At 36.1% G+C, this 19166-nt stretch overlaps 1 protein-coding gene across 1 annotated transcript in view; it reads right to left on the bottom strand.

Annotated features, from left to right (window-relative positions):
• The window catches only part of SLC9C2 (solute carrier family 9 member C2 (putative)), a 104939-nt gene that overhangs the window by 38997 nt on the left and 46776 nt on the right, over positions 1 to 19166 (bottom strand). Inside the window, exons 10-14 of the mRNA XM_041749701.1 lie at positions 17705 to 17786; positions 14425 to 14591; positions 13737 to 13835; positions 1650 to 1747; positions 584 to 703 (exon numbers count right to left, since the gene is read on the bottom strand). Of these exons, the coding sequence (XP_041605635.1) occupies positions 584 to 703; positions 1650 to 1747; positions 13737 to 13835; positions 14425 to 14591; positions 17705 to 17786 (566 nt within the window). The remainder of the gene's footprint in view (positions 1 to 583; positions 704 to 1649; positions 1748 to 13736; positions 13836 to 14424; positions 14592 to 17704; positions 17787 to 19166) is intronic.

Below are 19166 nucleotides of genomic sequence, written 5' to 3' on the forward strand. Positions count from 1 at the left end.
GATGAAATTGAGAGGAAGATATAGGCCATGAATTTGAAATTTCTCTCCTTTGCCCAGTGTTATACCCAGAAGAATATGAAAGCAGCCCAGTTTGCAATATCACCCTAAGACATGGCAATTACCACTTAAAGAGTCCAAATATGACCATTTTTTAAAAAATACTTTATTTATTTATATTAGAGAGACAGAAAGTGAGAGCATGAGCATAAAGAAGAGGGAGAAGCAGGCTCCCCACAGAGCAGAGAGCCCCATGTGGGGCTCCATCTTAGGACCTGGGATCATGACCTGAGCCAAAGGCAGATGCTTAACAGACTGAGCCACCCAGGTGCCCCTGACCATTCTTTTCTTTTTCTTCTTCTTCCTACCTACTCTCTAACAGAGGTATCAACAAAGTTGCTAAAATAGAGTGGAGGAAGAGAAGCAAGTGCTCTGCTCCATTACTACTCCATCAATAAAAGCTGGCCATAGTATTCGCTGATTTTTTTTTAATAAGGAAAATCAATGTAATCAATGCTGACAATGTCAGCATTTGTTGGCTGGTCATATTTTTAAGTATATTGCTATAAAGGTTTATAATACTTACCCATGTAGAATAAAAAGTCTCTTATCTTTATGATATTCCAAGGAAGTTAACATGTTTTTAAACTTTATAAGCCAACTTCTAGCTCTTACATAAGTTGAAACATCATAAATACTCATGAATCTAACAAAGAAAAATATACATATATGGTAAAATAAAAATCAAGTGCTATACTTTTGGGTGATATAAAAAGGGAAAGTTTATTAAAAAGATTTATTAAAAATGCTCTGTCCTGAGTCTTTGTATCCATCCACATACCCACCCATGGTGAGGTACAGGAAACCCCTGCTGCCTCTGGTCCCTGGAATCACTCTTGACCTGAGGTAGTATATAAGTACAGCCTCTCCAGACTAATTCTTTGGGGTTCAGAATCAAGCTCCCCTTTGTCATGCCTTGCCTTACCCAAACCTCTCCAAGACCCTGAAGGCCCCCTTCCCAAATTTTAGGAACTGATGTTAAATGTCCCAGATAGATCACCAGATTGCCAAAATATTGACTATCCCCTGGCAGGATTGCCCATTATTGCTCCATCCATAAGCTTTGTCCTGGACCATCCATTAGCTAATGCTTTCCAGGACTACGACCAGATATTGACATGTCTCTAAGATAGTCAAACTTTGCCCACCAAATTTAATTGCATCTCTCAGATCCATCAGTTGGGTCAGTTCCTTCAAGGCTTATCCCACCTGTCTAATGGCAGGTTCCACACTTCTCTACCTACCCTATCCAGTAGCTTAGTAAAGATGATATAAAGAAAAGATAAATATAATAGTATATGAAACTACATAGGTTCTCTTTCATGGCACCCCTAGTGTCTTATCTAATTACACTGTAGTCAGATCTTCCACCAGAATCTCCTAATGTCACCAGAGTTATGAACTTTCAGGAAAAAAAGTATAAACAAGTAAAATAAGAAGTAGATGGATAGACAGGTGGATGGAAAGAGAGATGGAAGATAGGTGAGATAAATATATTGATCAATCTAGACATTTAACTCTGAGTTTGATTCTTTTTTTACTATATACCTATTTGATTTTGGAAATAACAATATAAGAGATATTATACTCACTTTCCTTGGATGGGGCGAAAGCTTTTGGTTGCACTAATTAATATCCGGGCTGCCTCTACACTGAGGATTCCATCGTTACATTGTTTTTCAAAGCTACTCTAAACATACAATTTGAAATAAACATTACAAAGGACCAAAACATAATATAATATATTCTGTTTGACCTTTACATAGCCCTCACTATTATTGTTGAATTCATTATAGGAAAATATAATATATAATATAAATATTTTTAAAATCCCGTAGCAGCAAATAAATTTCATTCAGTTTAAATGTTTACTGAATATTCACTTATTGCAAAGTACTTTCCTGGATACAATAAAATATACAAAGTTTCTTAGCTCAAAATGTATACAAGTCAAAGAGTTTTTCTTAAGTAATATAAATAGCACCATAGCATCATCTTTCTGCAGCAAGATAATGCATATTAATTCAAAGGTTAACTAATCATCTCAACTTCTTAAAGAACTACCAAGAAAGAAAAGTACACTGTGCTCTTTTTTCCCTTTTTTCCAGGTTTATTGTGATATAATTGACATAACATCGTGTAAGTTTAAGGTTTACAATGTGATGACTTAATATACTCATATATATTGCAAAATGGTTACCACATAAAGTTAGTTAATATAACTTTTTTTGTATGTGATTGTGTGTGATTTAGGATCCACTGTCGTGGCAACTTTCAAGTCTATAATATAGAATTGTTATAGTTACCACACTATAGCCCCAGAACTTATTCATCTTATAACTGGAAGTTTGTAGGCTTTGGCTAACATCTCCTCCATTTCCCCTACCTCCCAATCCCTGGAAACCACCATTTTACTCTGTTTCTATTAGTTTGGCTTTTTTTTTCTTTAAGATTCCACACATAACTGAAATCATATAGTATTCGCCTTTCTCTGACTTATTTTATCTAGAACAATGCCCTCAAGTCACAAATGGCAGGATTTCCTTCTGTTCTGTGGTTGAATATTATTCCACTAGATAGATAGATTATAGATGATAGATGATAGATAGATAGATAGATAGATAGATAGATAATATACATTTTCTTTATTCATCCTTCAATGGACACTTAGGTTATATCCATGTCTTGGTTATTGTGAATAATGCTGAAAGAAACATGGGACTACAGAGATCTCTTTGAGATCCTATTACCATTTCCTTCTGATGTATATGCAGAAGTGGAGTCGCTGGAATATATGGTGGTTCTAGCTTTAATTTTTTGAAGAATCTTTATATAATTTTCTGTAGTAGCTGTACCAATTTACATTACTATCAACGGTGCACAAGGGTTCCTTTTTCTCCACATCTTAGCCAACATGTATCTCTTGTTTTGAGGGGGATATTCAGCCTAACAGGTGTGATGTGATATAGTTTTTTTTTTCAAGTTTTTATTTTAATCACCCAGTGGTCTTCAGGACAAGTGCCTTTCTTAATCCCTATCACCTATTACATTCATCCCCCTGCCAACCTCCCCTCAGTTTGTTCTCCATAGTTAAGAGTCTGTTTCTTGGTTTGTCTCTCTATATATATTTTTTCCCTTGGTTTATTTGTTTTGTTCCTTAAGTTCCACGTGTGAGTGAAATTATATGGTATTTGTCTTTCTCTGACTCACCATTATACACTGTAGCTCCATCCAGGTTGCTGCGATGATATACCACTTCTTTATCCATTCATCAATCAGTGGATACTTGGGCTCCTTCCATATCTTGGCTATTACAAATACTGCTGCTATAAACATAAGGGTGCATGTATCCCTTTAAATTAGGGATTTTGTATTGTTTGGGCAAATACCCAGTATTGTGATTCCTGGATCAGAGGGGAGTTCTATTTTTAGCTTTTTGAGGAACCTCCATAATGTTTTCCACAGTGGCTACACCAGTTTGCATTCTCACCAAAAGTATAAGAGTGTTCCCCTTTCTCCACATCCTCACCAGTACATGTTGTTTGTGTTGCTGATTTAGCCATTCTGACAGGTGTGGGGCGATATCTTTCTGTAGTTTTGATTTGCATTTCCCTGATGATCAGTGATGATGAGCATCTTTTCATGTATCTGTTGGCCATCTGTATGCCTTGTTTGGAGAGGTGTCTGTTCATGTCTTTTGTCCATTTTTTAAATGGATTATTTGGGTTTTGGGTGCTGAGTTTTATAAGTTCTTTATATATCTTGGATACTAACCCTTTATCAGAAGTGTCATTTGCAAATATCTTCTTCCATTCCATAGGTTGTCATTATAATTTTGATTAGTCTCTCTCTGATGATTAGTTGAGTACCTTAACATGTGCCTGTTGGCCATTTGTATTTGTCTTTTTTGGAACAATGTCTATTCAGGTCCTTTGCCTATTTTTAATCAGATTATTTGTTTTTTTTTTCTATTGAGTCATATGAGTTTCTTATATTTTTTGTATATTAACCTGTTATCTGACATATGATTTGCGAATAATTTCTTCCATTCTATAGGTTGCCTTATCATTTTTGTTGAGAGTTTATTTTACTATCCAGAAGGTTTTTTAGTTGCAGTTGCTTCTGTTGTGTCTTGGGTGACATCTTAAAAAATTGGTTGTCAAGACCAATGTCAAGAAGCTTTTTCTCTATGTTTCTTCTAAGAGTTTTATGGTTTCTGTCTTATATCTAAATCTTTAATCCATTTAGAGTTAATTTTGTAGGTGGTATGACAGAGGTCCAATTTCATTCCTTTGCATGTAAATACTCAGTTTTCTCACCATTTATCGAAAACACTTTTTCTCATTGGTATTCTTCACTTTCTTGTCAAATATTAGTTGACCATACATGCGTGGGTTTATTTTAGGAGGTCTCAATTCTGTTCTGTTGGGCTATGTGTCTGTTTTTATGCCAGTACTATACTCTTTTGATTACTCTAGCTATGTAGTATAGTTTGAAATCAGGAAGTGTGATGCCTCCAGCTTTGTTCTTTCTCAAAATTGCTTTGACTATTCAGATTCTCTTGTGGTTTCTTTTTTTTAAGATTTTCTTTATTTATTCATGAGAGATACACAGAGAGAGGCAGAGACATAGGCAGAAGGAGAAGGAGGCTCCCTGCAGGGAACCTGATGCAGAACTCGATCCCAGGACTCTGGGATCATGACCTGAGCCAAAGGCAGATGCTCAACCATTGAGCCATCCAGGTGTCCCTCTTTTGTGGTTTCATATACATTTTTAATTGTTTATTTTATTTTTGTGAAAAATGCCATTGATGTTTTGATGAAGATTGCATTGAATCTATAATGGCTTTAGGTAATAAGGGTTTCAGGAGTAGAATTTAGTAATTCATCACTTACATATAACACCTAGTGCTCATCCCAACAAGTGTCCTCCTTGATGCCCATCACTCATTTACCCCATCCCCTTCATCCACCTCCCCTCCAGCAGCCCTGTTTGTTCTCTATAGTTAAGAGTCTTTTATGGTGGCCTCCCTCTCTATTTTTATCTTTATCTTATTTTTCCTTCCCTTCCCCCATGTTTATCTGTTTCATTTCTTAAATTTGACCTATGAGTGAAATCATATTTGTCTTTCTCTGACTTATTTTGCTAAGCATAATACACTCTAGTTCCAGTCACATTGTTCCAAATGGCAAGATTTCATTCTTTTTGATGGCTGAGTGATATTCCATTATATATATAGATATCTATATATATATAATGGAATATGTATATACCACATCTTCTTTATCTATTCATTGGTAGTTGGACATCTGGGCTCTTTCCATAATTTGGCTATTGTGAACATTGCTGCTATAAACATTGGGTACAGGTGCCCCTCCAAACTAGCATTTCTGTATGCTTTGGATAAATACCTGGTAGTGCAATTGCTGGATCATAGGGTAGTTCTATTTTTAACTTTTTGAGGAACTTCCATACTGTTTCCCAGAGTGGCTGTGCCAGTTTACATTCCCACCAACAATGTAAGAGTGTTCCCCTTCCTCCACATCCTTGCCAAATCTATTGTTTCCTTAGTTGCTAATTTTAACCATTCTGAGGGGTGTGAGGCTGTATCACATTGTGGTTTTAATTTGTATTTCCCTGATGATGAGTGATGTTGAGCATTTTTCATGTATCTGTTAGCCATTTGTATGTCTTCTTTGGGAAAATGTCTGTTCATGTCTTCTACACATTTCTTAACTGGACATTTCTTTTTTGGGCATTGATTTTGATGAGTTCTTTATGTATTTTGGATACTAATCCTTTATCAAATATGACATTTGCAAATATCTTCTCCCATTCCATTGCCTTTTAGTTTTGCTGACCGTTTCCTTCACTGTGCAAAAGCTTTTTATCTTTATGAATTGTTCATTGCCTTTGTTTCTCTTGCCTCTGGTGATGTGTCTAGTAAGAACTTGCTATGGTCAAAGTCAAGAGGTTGCTGCTTGTGTTCTCCTCTAGGATCTTGATGGATTCCTGTCTCACATTTAGGGCTTTCATTCATTTTGAAGTTATTTTTGTTTATGGTGTAAGAAAGTGGTCCAGTTTCATTCTTTTGCATGTTGCTGTCCAGGTTTCCCAACACCATTTGTTGGAGAGACTGTCTTTTTCCCATCAGATATTCTTCCCCACTTTGTCAAAGATTAATTGACCATATAGTTGTAGGTCCCTTTCTGGGGGACCTTTCTGGGTTCTCTATTTTGTTCCATTGATTTATGTGTCTCTTTTGGTGCCAGTACCATACTCTCTTGATGATTACAGCTTTGTAATACAGTTTGAAGTCTGGGATTGTTATGCTTTCCACTTTGCTTTGCTTTTTCAACATTACTTTGGCTATTTGGGGTCTTTTGTGGTTCCATACAAATTTTAGGCTTGTTTGTTCTAGCTCTGTGAAAAATGTTGGTGCTATTTTTACCAGGATTGCATTGAATGTGTAGATTGCTTTGGGTAGCATGGACATTTTAACAATGTTTGTTCTTCCAATCCATGAGCATGATATGATTTCCCATTTTTTGTGTCCTCCTGAATTTCTTTCCTAAGTATTCTATAATTTTCAGAGTACAGATCTTTTCCCTCTTTAGTTAGGTTTATTCCTAGGTATCTTATGGGTTTTGGTGCAATTATAAATGGGATGCATTCCTTGATCTCTCTTTCTTCTTTTTCCTAATTTCTTGATGTGTAGAGTTAGGTTATTTCAGATCTTCTTTTTCTTAATATAAGCATTTATCATAAATGCTTATATTTAGCATTTAGCAATTTAGCATTTAGCAATTTAGCATAAATTTCCCTCTTAGAACTATTTTTGCAGCATCCTATAAGTTTTAATATGTTGTGTTTTCATTTTAATTTGTCTTAAGATATTTTCTGATTTCCCTTTTGATTTCTTCCTTGACTCATTGGTTGTTTAGGAGTGTGTTGTCTAATTTCCATGTATTTGTGAATTTTTCAGTTTGTTATTGATTTCTAGTTTTATACCATTTATACCATTCTATGCCATTGATTTCTAGTTTTATACCATCTTTACAATGATATAAAGGAAAGACACTTGATATAATTTCAATCTTATTAGATTTGGTAAGACTTGTTTTGTGACTCAACATATAATCTATCCTGGAGAATGTCCCATGTGAACTTAGGAAGAAAATGCATTTTGGTGTGTTGAATGGAATATTCTGAATGTTTCTTAGTGTATTTGATCTATAAGTATAATTAAGATCCACTGTCTCCTTGTTAATGTTCTGTTTGTATTATCTATTTGATATTGAAAATGGTATATTGAAGTCCCTTACTATGATTTTCATTGCTATTTATTTCTCCTTTCAATTCTGTTAATATTTGTTTTAAAAATTTAGGTGCTCCAGTGCTAGGCATGTATATTTACAGATGTTATTGGCACCTCTACCACTACATAGTGGCTTTCTTTTTCTCTTGTGACTAATTTTGCCTTTAAGTCTATTTTAACTGACAAAAGTATAGGCACTCTTGCTCTCTTTTGGTTAATATTTGCATGGAATCTTTTCCCAATCCTTCACTTTCAAGCCTTATGTGTGTCCTTAAATCTTAAGTGAGTCTCTTGTAGCAGTATATTGTTGGATTTGGGTTTTTACATCCATTCATCCATTCTGTCTTTTGATTGGAGAATTTAGGCATTCACATTTAAAGTCCTTATTGATAGAAAAGACTTATAACTGCCATTCTGTTCATTGTTTTATGACTGTTTCTTTAGTTCCTTTGTTCCCTTTTTTCTCTCTCACTCCTTTGTGATTTATTTTTTGTAGTAGTATATTCTAATTCCTTTCCTTTTATCTTTCATGTATCTACTATGTGTTTTTTCTTTGTTATTACCAATGAGGCTTCTATAAAACATCTTATAAATATAAGTAGACTGTATTCTTGTGTCAACCCCCCAATAAAATTTAGGAGAAAAAAATAACACCTTTTAGGGGCCACTAATATTGAAAGTTAAAGTAACCTCCTAAGACTACTGCCTAAACTTTCTTCCTCAATGCTGACCATGCTACTCTTGCTTATCTATTGTTTCTAAATGTTGTTTCCAACCTCCACTAAAGTTAGCACATTTTCTCAAGTTTTACAATTGTAGAGATAATAGTCACTACAGGAAAATGGGATTCATACCGCTTTTTCTTGAGGTAATAGTCATCTATTCACCAACTCCTTTTCCAAGAAATAGGAAAATGATCCATGTATAATATATGGGAAGATAAGGCATGTGAACTCTGAAGCTGCCTTCTAAAGGGTAGAAGGGCAATGAACAGGCTATCCTTACTCTGATGGCCACTGAGGCACGTGATAGATTATCTCCACTTTGTAGGCTTTCCTGATAGCCCTGGACAGATACTCACTATGAGAGAAGGTATGTCCCAGAATTCAGATCTGAGGCATATATATAAATATTACACAATTAATATATAATTTTTGCACACATATAGAATTATAATTCCAGCCCTGCCCATCCAGAAATAAGTTTGGCTCAAAAAAATTATGATTTACTAGTATTATGAGGCTTAAAAAAATTTTTTTTTATTGGTGTTCAATTTGCCAACATATAGAATAACACCCAGTGCTCATCCCATCAAGTGCCCCTCAGTGCTCGTCACCCAGTCACCCCCACCTCCCTTTCTACCACCCCTTGTTCGTTTCCCAGAGTTAGGAGTCTCTCATGTTCCCTTTCTGATATTTCCCACTCATTTTTTTCTCCTTTCCCCTTTATTCCCTTTCACTATCTTTTTATATTCCTTATGGGGTTTTTTAAATTGAATTTGTTTATTGAATGTATCCTTGATTCCAAGCCCCATGCTAAGGCATGGAGGATATAATCTAAGGCTTTAAGGAGTTTGTAGCCTAGTAGAAGACAAGGAAAAATAGACACATAGAACTGTAAAACAGGGTAGGAAGTATGAAAGGATAAAAGTAACCACAAGACACTAATTAAACTTGGTGTGGGGCAGGGTCAGAGAAAATATCCTGAAAGAAATGATACCTCAGTTGAGTCTTAAAAAATGAGCATAATTATCCAGATGAAGAATGGGGGTGGGGGTGAAGAGTGGGAAAGGAAGTGAGCAGAGAGGGGCATCAGAAATGCATGCACAGAGATGAGAAATAGCATGCTGAGTGCAGTAAAGGACAAGTTGTGGGGCAGAGAATGGTGATAGAATCAGTTAGAGAGACAGGTAGGGGCCGGATTATAAAAGACCTTGTGCTTATATATAGACTTGATTTCATAGGTAAACTCTTCCTGGAAGGTAATAAGTTAATCCTGTGAGATACTACTTGAATCTCCCCCTACCAAAATATGCTATATGAGAAAGTGGAGGAGGGAAAGTTTGCATTCAATATTCCCTCTTAGAGAGTCTCAATGCATATCAGCATGTTAGAAATTGAGATAGTCTACAAGAAGGAGTTCCATAAGAAACCAGTTTAACTTTGTTTAAACTAGCATTTCCCAAACAAATTTGAGCATGGAAACTTTTTTTGTTATGCAGTCCCTATTAACATTCTGTGTAGCAAATACTCTTTAGAACTCACTTTGGAAAATGCTGTAGGACCTGAGGAGCCATTTGAAGCTGGAAGATAGTATAGTCCTATTTGTCTTTTAGGTAAGTCACTGTGATTTGATCATGGAAATATTGAAAATAGGGAGAGACTAGTTGAAGGTTATTATTTAGGCAAGAAGTTATATGTCCTAAATTAATAGACACAAGAATGGAAAGGGGTATATTTGACAAATATTTAGAAGGTAAGCTTGAGAGAGCTTGGGAAAGGAGGGAAAAAGAGGATTGACCCAAGTGATCACATGAGTAATGAGTCCACTCATTGAGACCAAGAATGCAAGAGCAGGTTTGAGTGCTCCCAGCCAAGACCAATGACAGAATCATCCAGATTGCCAACCCATAGAACTGTGAGAAATAATAAGCCATTGTTTTAAGCCAGTACGTTTTGGGCTGATTTGATATATAGCAAAAGCTGACCAAAACAGAAATCAGTACCAACTGTGCAGAGCCTCTATAACAAAGGGGTAAAACATGTGACACTAGCTCTAGGAGTTGGGGGTGAATAGAGACTGGGAGAGCAGTGCAAAAACTGGTATAAGGGCAGGAGAGAGGCAGTTGTGCTATAAAGAGGCACCACAATGGGCAATACAGTCACCCGAGGCCATTTGGAAGATGGAAAATGTGCCCAATGATCTTATGAATCTGACTAAGAATATTTCTAGATTTCTAATTCTAATAATTCTAGAAATATTAAAACTATCAACTGTCTGAGCTACTTATAAAAGTATGGGAAGAGGGATAAACCAAAGGGAACCAGTTAACTCTGCAGCAGAAATTAGAGTCCATGATTTGTCAGGTTGCAAACTAAACTCATTTCTCATCTGCAGTCTCTCCAGCTGGCAAAAGACCTAAAAACAAAGATCAAATCCAGAATGCTGACAGTAAAATATAGCCTCAGGTTCAAGGTCAAGTTAAGGGTGTGCCTGAAGACCCTTTGTTAAGACCACTGAAAGATTAAATCTGATATTCAGTCTATCTTCTCAAGCCGACTAAAGTCTTTCTCAGACCCATGTTCTGAAAAGGAATTATGGAGTGGACTATAATCAGATTGATTGAAAATACACAAGTTTTTAAGGAAGTTGTACCAGGTTAGACTAAAAAAGATAGAAATCATTCTAAATGAATAGAAACATCACAAGTTTCTACCAACAGAAATCAGGCTGACAAAGCCAGTCAGCTACAAATATAGATCATTTCCTATGGAAATGTAAAGAATAAGGTGCACTAGTGCATATTCCCAGCTGAATTTCAGAATTGCCATGGACCAGTGATTAATCAGAACTTCCTGTTCTTCCCCTTCTTGAACAGAAGTGGCTGTTGATTGGCACTAAATGTTGGGGAGTGAGGTAGGGAACAGATAACTTTTTTCTTAGTTCGTAGCTCTCTCCAGCTCAAGAGAAATCATACTTAAGGAGATGCAATCGAGGAGCATCAGCATACCTAGACCAAATGCAGATCATGAGATACTGGACTTTGAGTACCATGATACCCTAATAGAATGAAGCTTGGTATGTGTGTGTGGTGGTGGGGTCTTAGAAAAGGATTGAGTGTATTTTGTTAATAGGAAGGATATAAATATTTGTGACCAGCAAGCACACTGTGATACCAATAAATAAGGTTATGTCCTAAATTTTTTTCTTTCCTTTTCTTCTTTTTTTCTTTTTCTTGTGTCTATATGAGAAGATGGATGTTAGCTAAAGCCACAATGGTAATCATTTCACAATCTATGTAAATCAAATTGTCACACTGTATGCATTAAACTTATACAGTAATGTATATCAATTATTACTCAATAAAACTGGGTGGGGGAAAGCATGTAAGAAAAAACAAACAAAAATATGGCCACAAATTCTTTGCAACTCTTATCATTGAGAGGTTGAGTCTATTGCCCCAACCCTTGATTTAACATGGCCTTAATCACAAGTCTAGTAGTAGGGTACTGACTCTTGGATATATGCCTCAGTTTATTTTTATGTGGCCTCTCATTCTTCAGAGGCAGGCCAGTCTCCTCACATGATAATCACAGGGTGGTATTCAAAATAGAAGAAGAAGCTGTAAATCTTTTCAAAGCATAGGTTCAAGAACATTCTCAAAGTCACTTCTAAAACATTTTATTGGGCAAAATAAGACACCAGAACAGCCCAGATTCAATGAGATGGGGGTAGTAGGGAGGGCTAGAAGTACCACCTCTTAATAGGAAGCTCTTCAAAAAATCTGTGGCCATACTGTACTCCTTTAGATAAGAAACTTTCAAACTCCAAGAACATTTTAAATTAAGTTTACAAATGTTTAAAAGAAGGAAAATATAATATTAATTTTTTGTATTAAGAAGAAATATGAGGATCCCTGGGTGGCGCAGCGGTTTGGCGCCTGCCTTTGGCCCAGGGCACGATCCTGGAGACCCGGGATCGAATCCCACATCGGGCTCCCGGTGCATGGAGCCTGCTTCTCCCTCCGCCTGTGTCTCTGCCTCTCTCTCTCTCTCTGTGACTATCATAAATAATAAAATAAAATAAAATAAAAATTTAAAAAAAAAAAAAGAAGAAATATGTTCTTCAACAGAAAAAAAAGTAATTTATAGGTTAAAAGAGACTAAAAGGTCTTATCCACTAATTGCAGTGTGTGAGCTGTACTGGAATTCAATTTAAAAATATAAACTGTGAGGGGTGCCTGGGTGGCTCAGGTGGTAAAGGGTCTGACTCATGATTTTGGCTCAGGATCATGATCTCAGGATCATGAGATGAAGCTCTGTGTTGGGCTCCATGCTCAGTGAGGAGTCTGTAAGAGATTCTCTCTCCCTCACTATCTGCCCCTCTCCATCTTGCTCATTCTCTCTCCAAAATAAACAAATAAATATTTAAATATGTATATGTAAACTGAAAATACACATTGATCACATTAATGAGACCATCCGAAATTTGATCACTGACTCAATATTTGATGTTATTAGCAATTATTATTAATTTCTGGTACAATATTAATATTTTACTGTTTTTTAAAGACTTTAAAATTTAGAGATACATAACAAAGTATTTACAGATGAAATAATATGGTATCTAGGATTCGTTTCAAAATAATATGGAAGGTAGGATAGTAACTGAGGCTGCAGATGGGACAGGGTTAGTCATGTTAGTTTTTAAGGCTGATGAGTATATAGAGATTCATTACAGCATTATATCTACTTTTGTATATGTTAAAAATTATTCATAATAACAAGCTTTAAAATAAAATTTTTAAAAATGGACTCTGGGCATAATGAACATATGGATATATTTTTGTGTACTTGCAATATTGAATAAAGTGTGTCCTATTAGTATATAACACCAATTTAAAATGTGTAATTTGGTAAGTTAATTAAATTGGATTTTTACCGAGTAATCTTCTTTATTTTTAATATATAAATAATATATATAATATAAAATAATATATAAATGTATTTGTTTAATATAATCTTTATATAAAAACACTTAGATATTAATTTTTTAAAAGATTTTATTTATTCATGAGAGAAACAGAGAGAGAGGCAGAGACACAGGCAGAGAGAGAAGCAGGCTCCCTGCGGGATCCTGATGTGAGACTTGATCCCAGGACCCTAGGAACATGCCCTGTACCAAAGGCAGCACTCACCACTGAGCCACTCAGGCATCCCTTAAATATTAAATATTTTAAGAGAATTTTTGATTCACTAGATTTATATTATTAGATTTTCAAGAGTTAAATGAGCACTTAAGAGAATTTTGTATAAAAGTAACTCAAATACATTAAATTTATAAGTTTCAAATATTTGAAGATGTTTAGTCAAGTACATAAACTGCACCAAATATTATTCAGACCTCCTCAAAAGTGAACTGCTAAAAATTTCTAGACTTAGAATAAGATTTGTGACTTGAACATAAAGCCTAAGACCCTTATTGTTATTTTTTAACTTGAATAAAGCAAACAAATGTTAATAACCAATAGGCTGTCCAAAGGTGAAAAATATTTTTCTAGTCACCTGAAACCTTATGTAAGAAATGAGAGCATTGCACAAATTAAAAATAAATAAAATGCAGTTATATGAATTGTACCAACCATTTGTATTATAGCTACATGCAATCTGGCTTCTTCTATTAAAACTTCTTCGGTTAGGGACTCCTCCTCTATATCATCATGTAAAACATAAGCATCAGACTAAATTTAAAAACATAAGTAGATAAGTTAAAAATCAGCTAAAATAAATAGGAGCTGTCAAACACTTGACTCAAAAAAGATTCCAATAACTCAAATCAGAATTGCTAAAATGAAGGGCTATGTATAACTGAGTCCCTCTTCTTCACATTAAAGAAATGTTGCTTTTTAATTGTGGTAAAGTAACAATTCATTTGGGGAGATCTGCAAGTCAGATTCTCCCCCAAACCTGTCTATGCTTGACTGCTCTCTGAAGCAACCTGTGTTTTCTGCTTTCTATAATAACATGAAGACAAATTGCTCAGCTCCTCAAATGGTCAAAAACAGAAACCATTCGTAGTTACTAAATCAGCCAGTGTATAAAAACACCAATTCTCCTGTATTTGGCAAACAAAGCTAGATAACCAAGACCTTCTCTTTAGAGAGGATTGAAAGAAGTCTTTTCACCAAGATAGCAAAGTTAGTAAGTAAATTCCCCCTCCTCAGTTTTCTGACATTTTATTAGCAGAATCAAGTTTTGTATAATAAACGAAAGCAAAAGAGGCAGAGCGAAGAGAGAAAGAGGACTATTTTTTGCCAAGTATCAACTCACAGGAATTATGTATTCAATCTTTGTTTTTTCTTCTACTAAGGTCCAATTAACATTTGTCAAAATTTTTTCTGTTTTGAATAGCGTTATCGTGTTCTGTATTATCTCCTGAATGTGCTTAATGGCATTTTGCATGGCCATTTGCCTTGGGAGGGAAATAGCACACAAACCTGTGACCAGAAAAAACAAGGGTCTTAGTAGAATACAGTGAAGGTGGCAAGAAAAGGCAAAATCCTACAAGGTGTAATGAAATCTACTGCTGTAGTGAATCACCTACACAGCTAAACTGTAGTGATTAGAGCAAGAACAAACTGGTCCAAAATCTTCCAGAAAATTACCCAACTAGCTGTTTCTTCTGACCGTATAGCTCAACTTTATCTGACTCAACTGCTAAGGGATGCTTTGTTAGTTTCCTTTCATTCCCATTAACAAGAGATGTGACTTACTACCTCAGGGTCCCAATCAGTATTTCTCAAAGTATAAGAGACTATGTGTGTTTTCTACAGGTAGGAAGACTGTCTATTAAACTATGCAAATTCCTTGGCTCTGCCTCATACTTAGAGAATCAGATTGACTTTGGAATTTTCATTTTAACAAGCTCTCCAAATGACTTTTATACAAAATTTTTAAAATTTAAAAAATTTAAATTTAAAGCTCACTGCGATAGAGATCCCTCAATTTAGTACATCTGTTTTCTGGCCAGCAAATCTACATGTCCCAAAACTTGTAGCCGTTTGTATCTTCCTGAGGTATGAATTTGAAGTTATTGCTATGAGGTTCACTCACCAAAAAGAATTTAATTAGTGAATGAACTTAGTCTGCTCATTTGGAATTCCATCTCAATAAAATTGTTCTCTTTTCATAATTGCACATGAAAGGTCTCATAAAGAGTTAAAATGAGTTCTAAATGTTTAGTTTAACTTTACTGCATTCTCTATGGGACACTGTGTACAATGACGGTATTTGAAATTTTCAGGTCCAGAGGCATATCCCTCTTGATACACTGTGGTCCAGAACAAAGATGCATTTTACTGTAGGCTGAAGTTAGACGTTGTCAGCTTTAGATTCAAAATTCCCATGGCTAAGACCACACAAGAAGAAATTTTTCTCATTTGCGTAATTACATTGTACCCATATGGTGGAGAAACAGCCACTTTCCGGTTGCTCTCTAGGGAAACATGAGTATATGTGAACCACTTGGTGTCACCAATACCTTTGATTGAACTCCCTGTGTTTAAGATGATCCTGGAAGAGTATGAGGAGGGTATTAAATGTGTGCCACACAGTATTTCTAGAAAGGATGAGTACGGATTCTAAGAGGAGAAAGACTTTATCATTTACTTTTATTTTATAATGAAAATTTTGAGGTTTAGTTACTACAATAAAAAATCCTGGGTAGCTCAGGTGGTTAAGCATCCAATTCTTGATTTTTAGTTCAGGTCATGATCTTGGGGTGTGTGGAGCCTGCTTGGGATTCTCTCCTTCTCTCCCTCTCTGTCTACCTCTCCCCACTCCTCAAAAAAAAAAATTTTTTTTTAATTTTTAAAGGAAGAAACAGAGAAGAAAAAAATATATTACCATGATAGTAAAACCCCTGGTTGATCTTGCCTTTGATTGTCAGAATAAGAAGAATCATAAGAAAAGAAGTGGAAGAAATCCAGATGTTATATCCTAAGCAAAGAGAATGAAGTGGATCTGGATACCTGGGAGTCTAAGGAAATTGGTGGGAAGGGAGATGTGAGAAAGCTTTCAAAGATCAAATTAACTTCATTTATTCTCCAGCGTAGGCTTTCACTGACCAAGCATACCTTTCTACTAAGAACAAGAACAAATCCATAACTAGGGGGAAAGGAGAGCTACCAAAAATCTGTCCCATTTACTAGCCCAGTAACAGGAAGTTCTGCTATAGCGCTGGTGGGGCGCAGTTTTAGGAATGGGCATGACTATGAAAAGATACAAGCAGAGGGGCATCTGGGTGGCTCAGTGGTTGAGCATCTGCCTTTGGCTCAGGTCGCGATCCCAGGGTCCTGGAATTGATTCCCACATCAGGCTCCCTCCAGGGAGCCTGCTTCTCCCTCTGCCTATGTCTCTGCCTGTCTCTGTGTGTCTCTCATGAATAATTATAAAATCTTAGAAAAAAAAGACACAAGCAGAGAGATGATATCTCTCATGGGTAGGAAAGAGTAAATTCACCCGACTATTTCCCTGTTTAGAAGAATTCTCCTTCAATATCCTCCTTCCATTGACCTCTCATTAGTTCCACACATCCCAAGAAATCTTCTAATTACAAGTTTTGTTTATCAAGGAAATTGGTACTTAGAGGTAAGCATCCTGAATAATGATTGCAATAATTTCAAGACATAGAAAAAAATCATCCTCATTATAAATTAATAGATTTTCTCCTTTATCCACATTTTCCTATGAATGCAGCATATGTAAATCTCTGACAATCTGATCAATTCTAGATACTGAAAAAATTATGCACCAGCATAGCTAAAGACCAGGCCATAGGATATTGAGGCCCTATTCTAAGACTGTATAATCTCATCTAGCCCTCTCCTTCCCTGTTGACTGTACTGCCACCAATTATCCTAGATTTCTCTACTGACAATGTGTCTATGTGTGATTTTATCATATTATGCATTTTATTATCAATGGCCTCAAATGTCTTCTGGAAATCGGAAACTGTGGCACAGCCTGCTGACTGTCTCCCAAAATCCATCTTCCCCTTCCTCCTTTACCAACTGAATCCCTAAGTTTTGGCTGAGTACATGGCAAGCCAGATAGGGATTATATTTCATAGCTTCTCTTACCCAGAATTTGTGACAAAATTCTGGCCAATGGAATTAAGTGATAATGATATATACAATTTCTAGTCTGTGCCCTGAAAGGAAGCTCCCTACTTTCCATTGCCACCCATCTCCCCATTTTCCCTCTCTAGTTGGTTGGATTGAAAATGTAGAGGTAGTGAGGTAGCATCTATCCTGCAGACAAGAACACCCCAGGGAGTGGAGAAGAAAGAAAAGAAAAGCAGAGCCATCCCACTCTTTTGGACATTTTGATCAAGGGGAAAAGAAAGTTCTCTATCTTGTTTAACCCACTGTGAATGAGGTTTCTGTAAAACTGGCTGAACCAACATCCCAATTAATACAGCATCTATAAATAATGAATGAATGATTTCATAATCAATTCCATGAACTCCATAAGAAATATCCCCATGACTTCCCAACAATAATCTATTTGCATTATTCTTCCCAGTTAATGAAAGATAGATATACTTTACCTAATGTCCTGGCTGAATGAGCCATCATGTATGAATTTATTCCTATAGTCATTAGTGATATTCCCTGTACATACAATATAAACTAAAAAACAAAACACACAATTAGTTAGAACCAAAAAATGAATAAGTACTCCAAAGGGAATCATTGTTCAACTAACCAACAACAACAAAATTCTATCTTAATCCACATTTTTAAATCCAGCTTCTGCTAAGTAAATTGAGGCAGAAGGGTTGTTTTGTGGACACTGCTTGAATATAATATACTGAAGGAGAAATTAGTTTTCGTGTGAATGAGAAAAGGATTTGTAATTTCTGGGAGGGATAAGAACACTGATCAAAGAGCTCTCCACAAATTGAACTTCAGTAAAAATAAATTAAAAAAAAAAAAAAACCAAAGAGCTCTCCACCATTGTTGCTTTCAGCAGCAGCCATACAAAGCCACCAAGGTGGTAGACATCACAGAAATGGCCCTGGAGCCTGCAAGGTTGGGGAGAAACCCCAGCAACTGCAGGCAGTGTTGACCACAAAGGAAATGGGAAAGTGTGTCTGCCACCAGCATTTACCACAGCTGCTCAGGAGGCTCTGAAGAAGCCTTTAGAAACCATGATGGGGTCTAGAGAGGCACCGTGTAGAAGCAAAAACACAACCACTTTTGCAGGTCTTGGTTCTGCCACTTAATAGCAGTGTAACTTGGGGTCAGTTGACTTAACCATTCTGAGTCTCAGTGTCCTTCTCTAGAAACTGGAGTTAAGAGCAGTATGTCCCTTGGAGATTGTTTCTCAAATTTGACTAATAACCCCAGGAACCTAATGTACTTCTAAAAGATGCAACTTCCAGGTTGTATTATGATTATGTAGGTCTGGGGTGGCATGGAAGGGATTCATGTAATGTCAGATAGATTTGGGAAACACTGTAAGTGATACTCAAATATTAGTTAGCCTTTAGTTGACTTGGTTTTAGGACAATTCCTTGAACAAAAGAAAACTGAAGGAACTCAGATATTGGTTATGATACTTTTCCTTTGGGGATTCACAGGACCCACATCTCTACAAAAACACAGGTTTGTTTGAACTCCAAATTAATTCCCACATGATGCCTATAGATATAAAGTGCAAATCCTCAGGAAAGATTATGAGGAATCTAATACTCCATTTTAAAAAGAACTTCTTTGGGGACATCACCCAACTTCTTTGCCTAACATGCTATTCCCTTTGTTTTGATTTCTCTACATGCAAGATGGAGAGGGTGATAACGGACCCCCCCCCCAAAATATTTTTTAAATGTTATACTGCTGGGGTCTCCTGGAACAGGAGCAAAATGACAAAAAGAAATCCCTGAGTGGGAAATTGGCCATTATCAAGAAACTCTGTACTTCTACCTGCAGATTAAAGTTCCTTGGGAGGTGGGCAGGTGTTCTCAATTCACATTTTTTGAGGGGTTTTTCTCCCTCCTAGCAGCAGGT

This window comes from Vulpes lagopus, chromosome 1, assembly GCF_018345385.1.
Source record: "Vulpes lagopus strain Blue_001 chromosome 1, ASM1834538v1, whole genome shotgun sequence".
NCBI classification, from domain to species: domain Eukaryota; kingdom Metazoa; phylum Chordata; class Mammalia; order Carnivora; family Canidae; genus Vulpes; species Vulpes lagopus.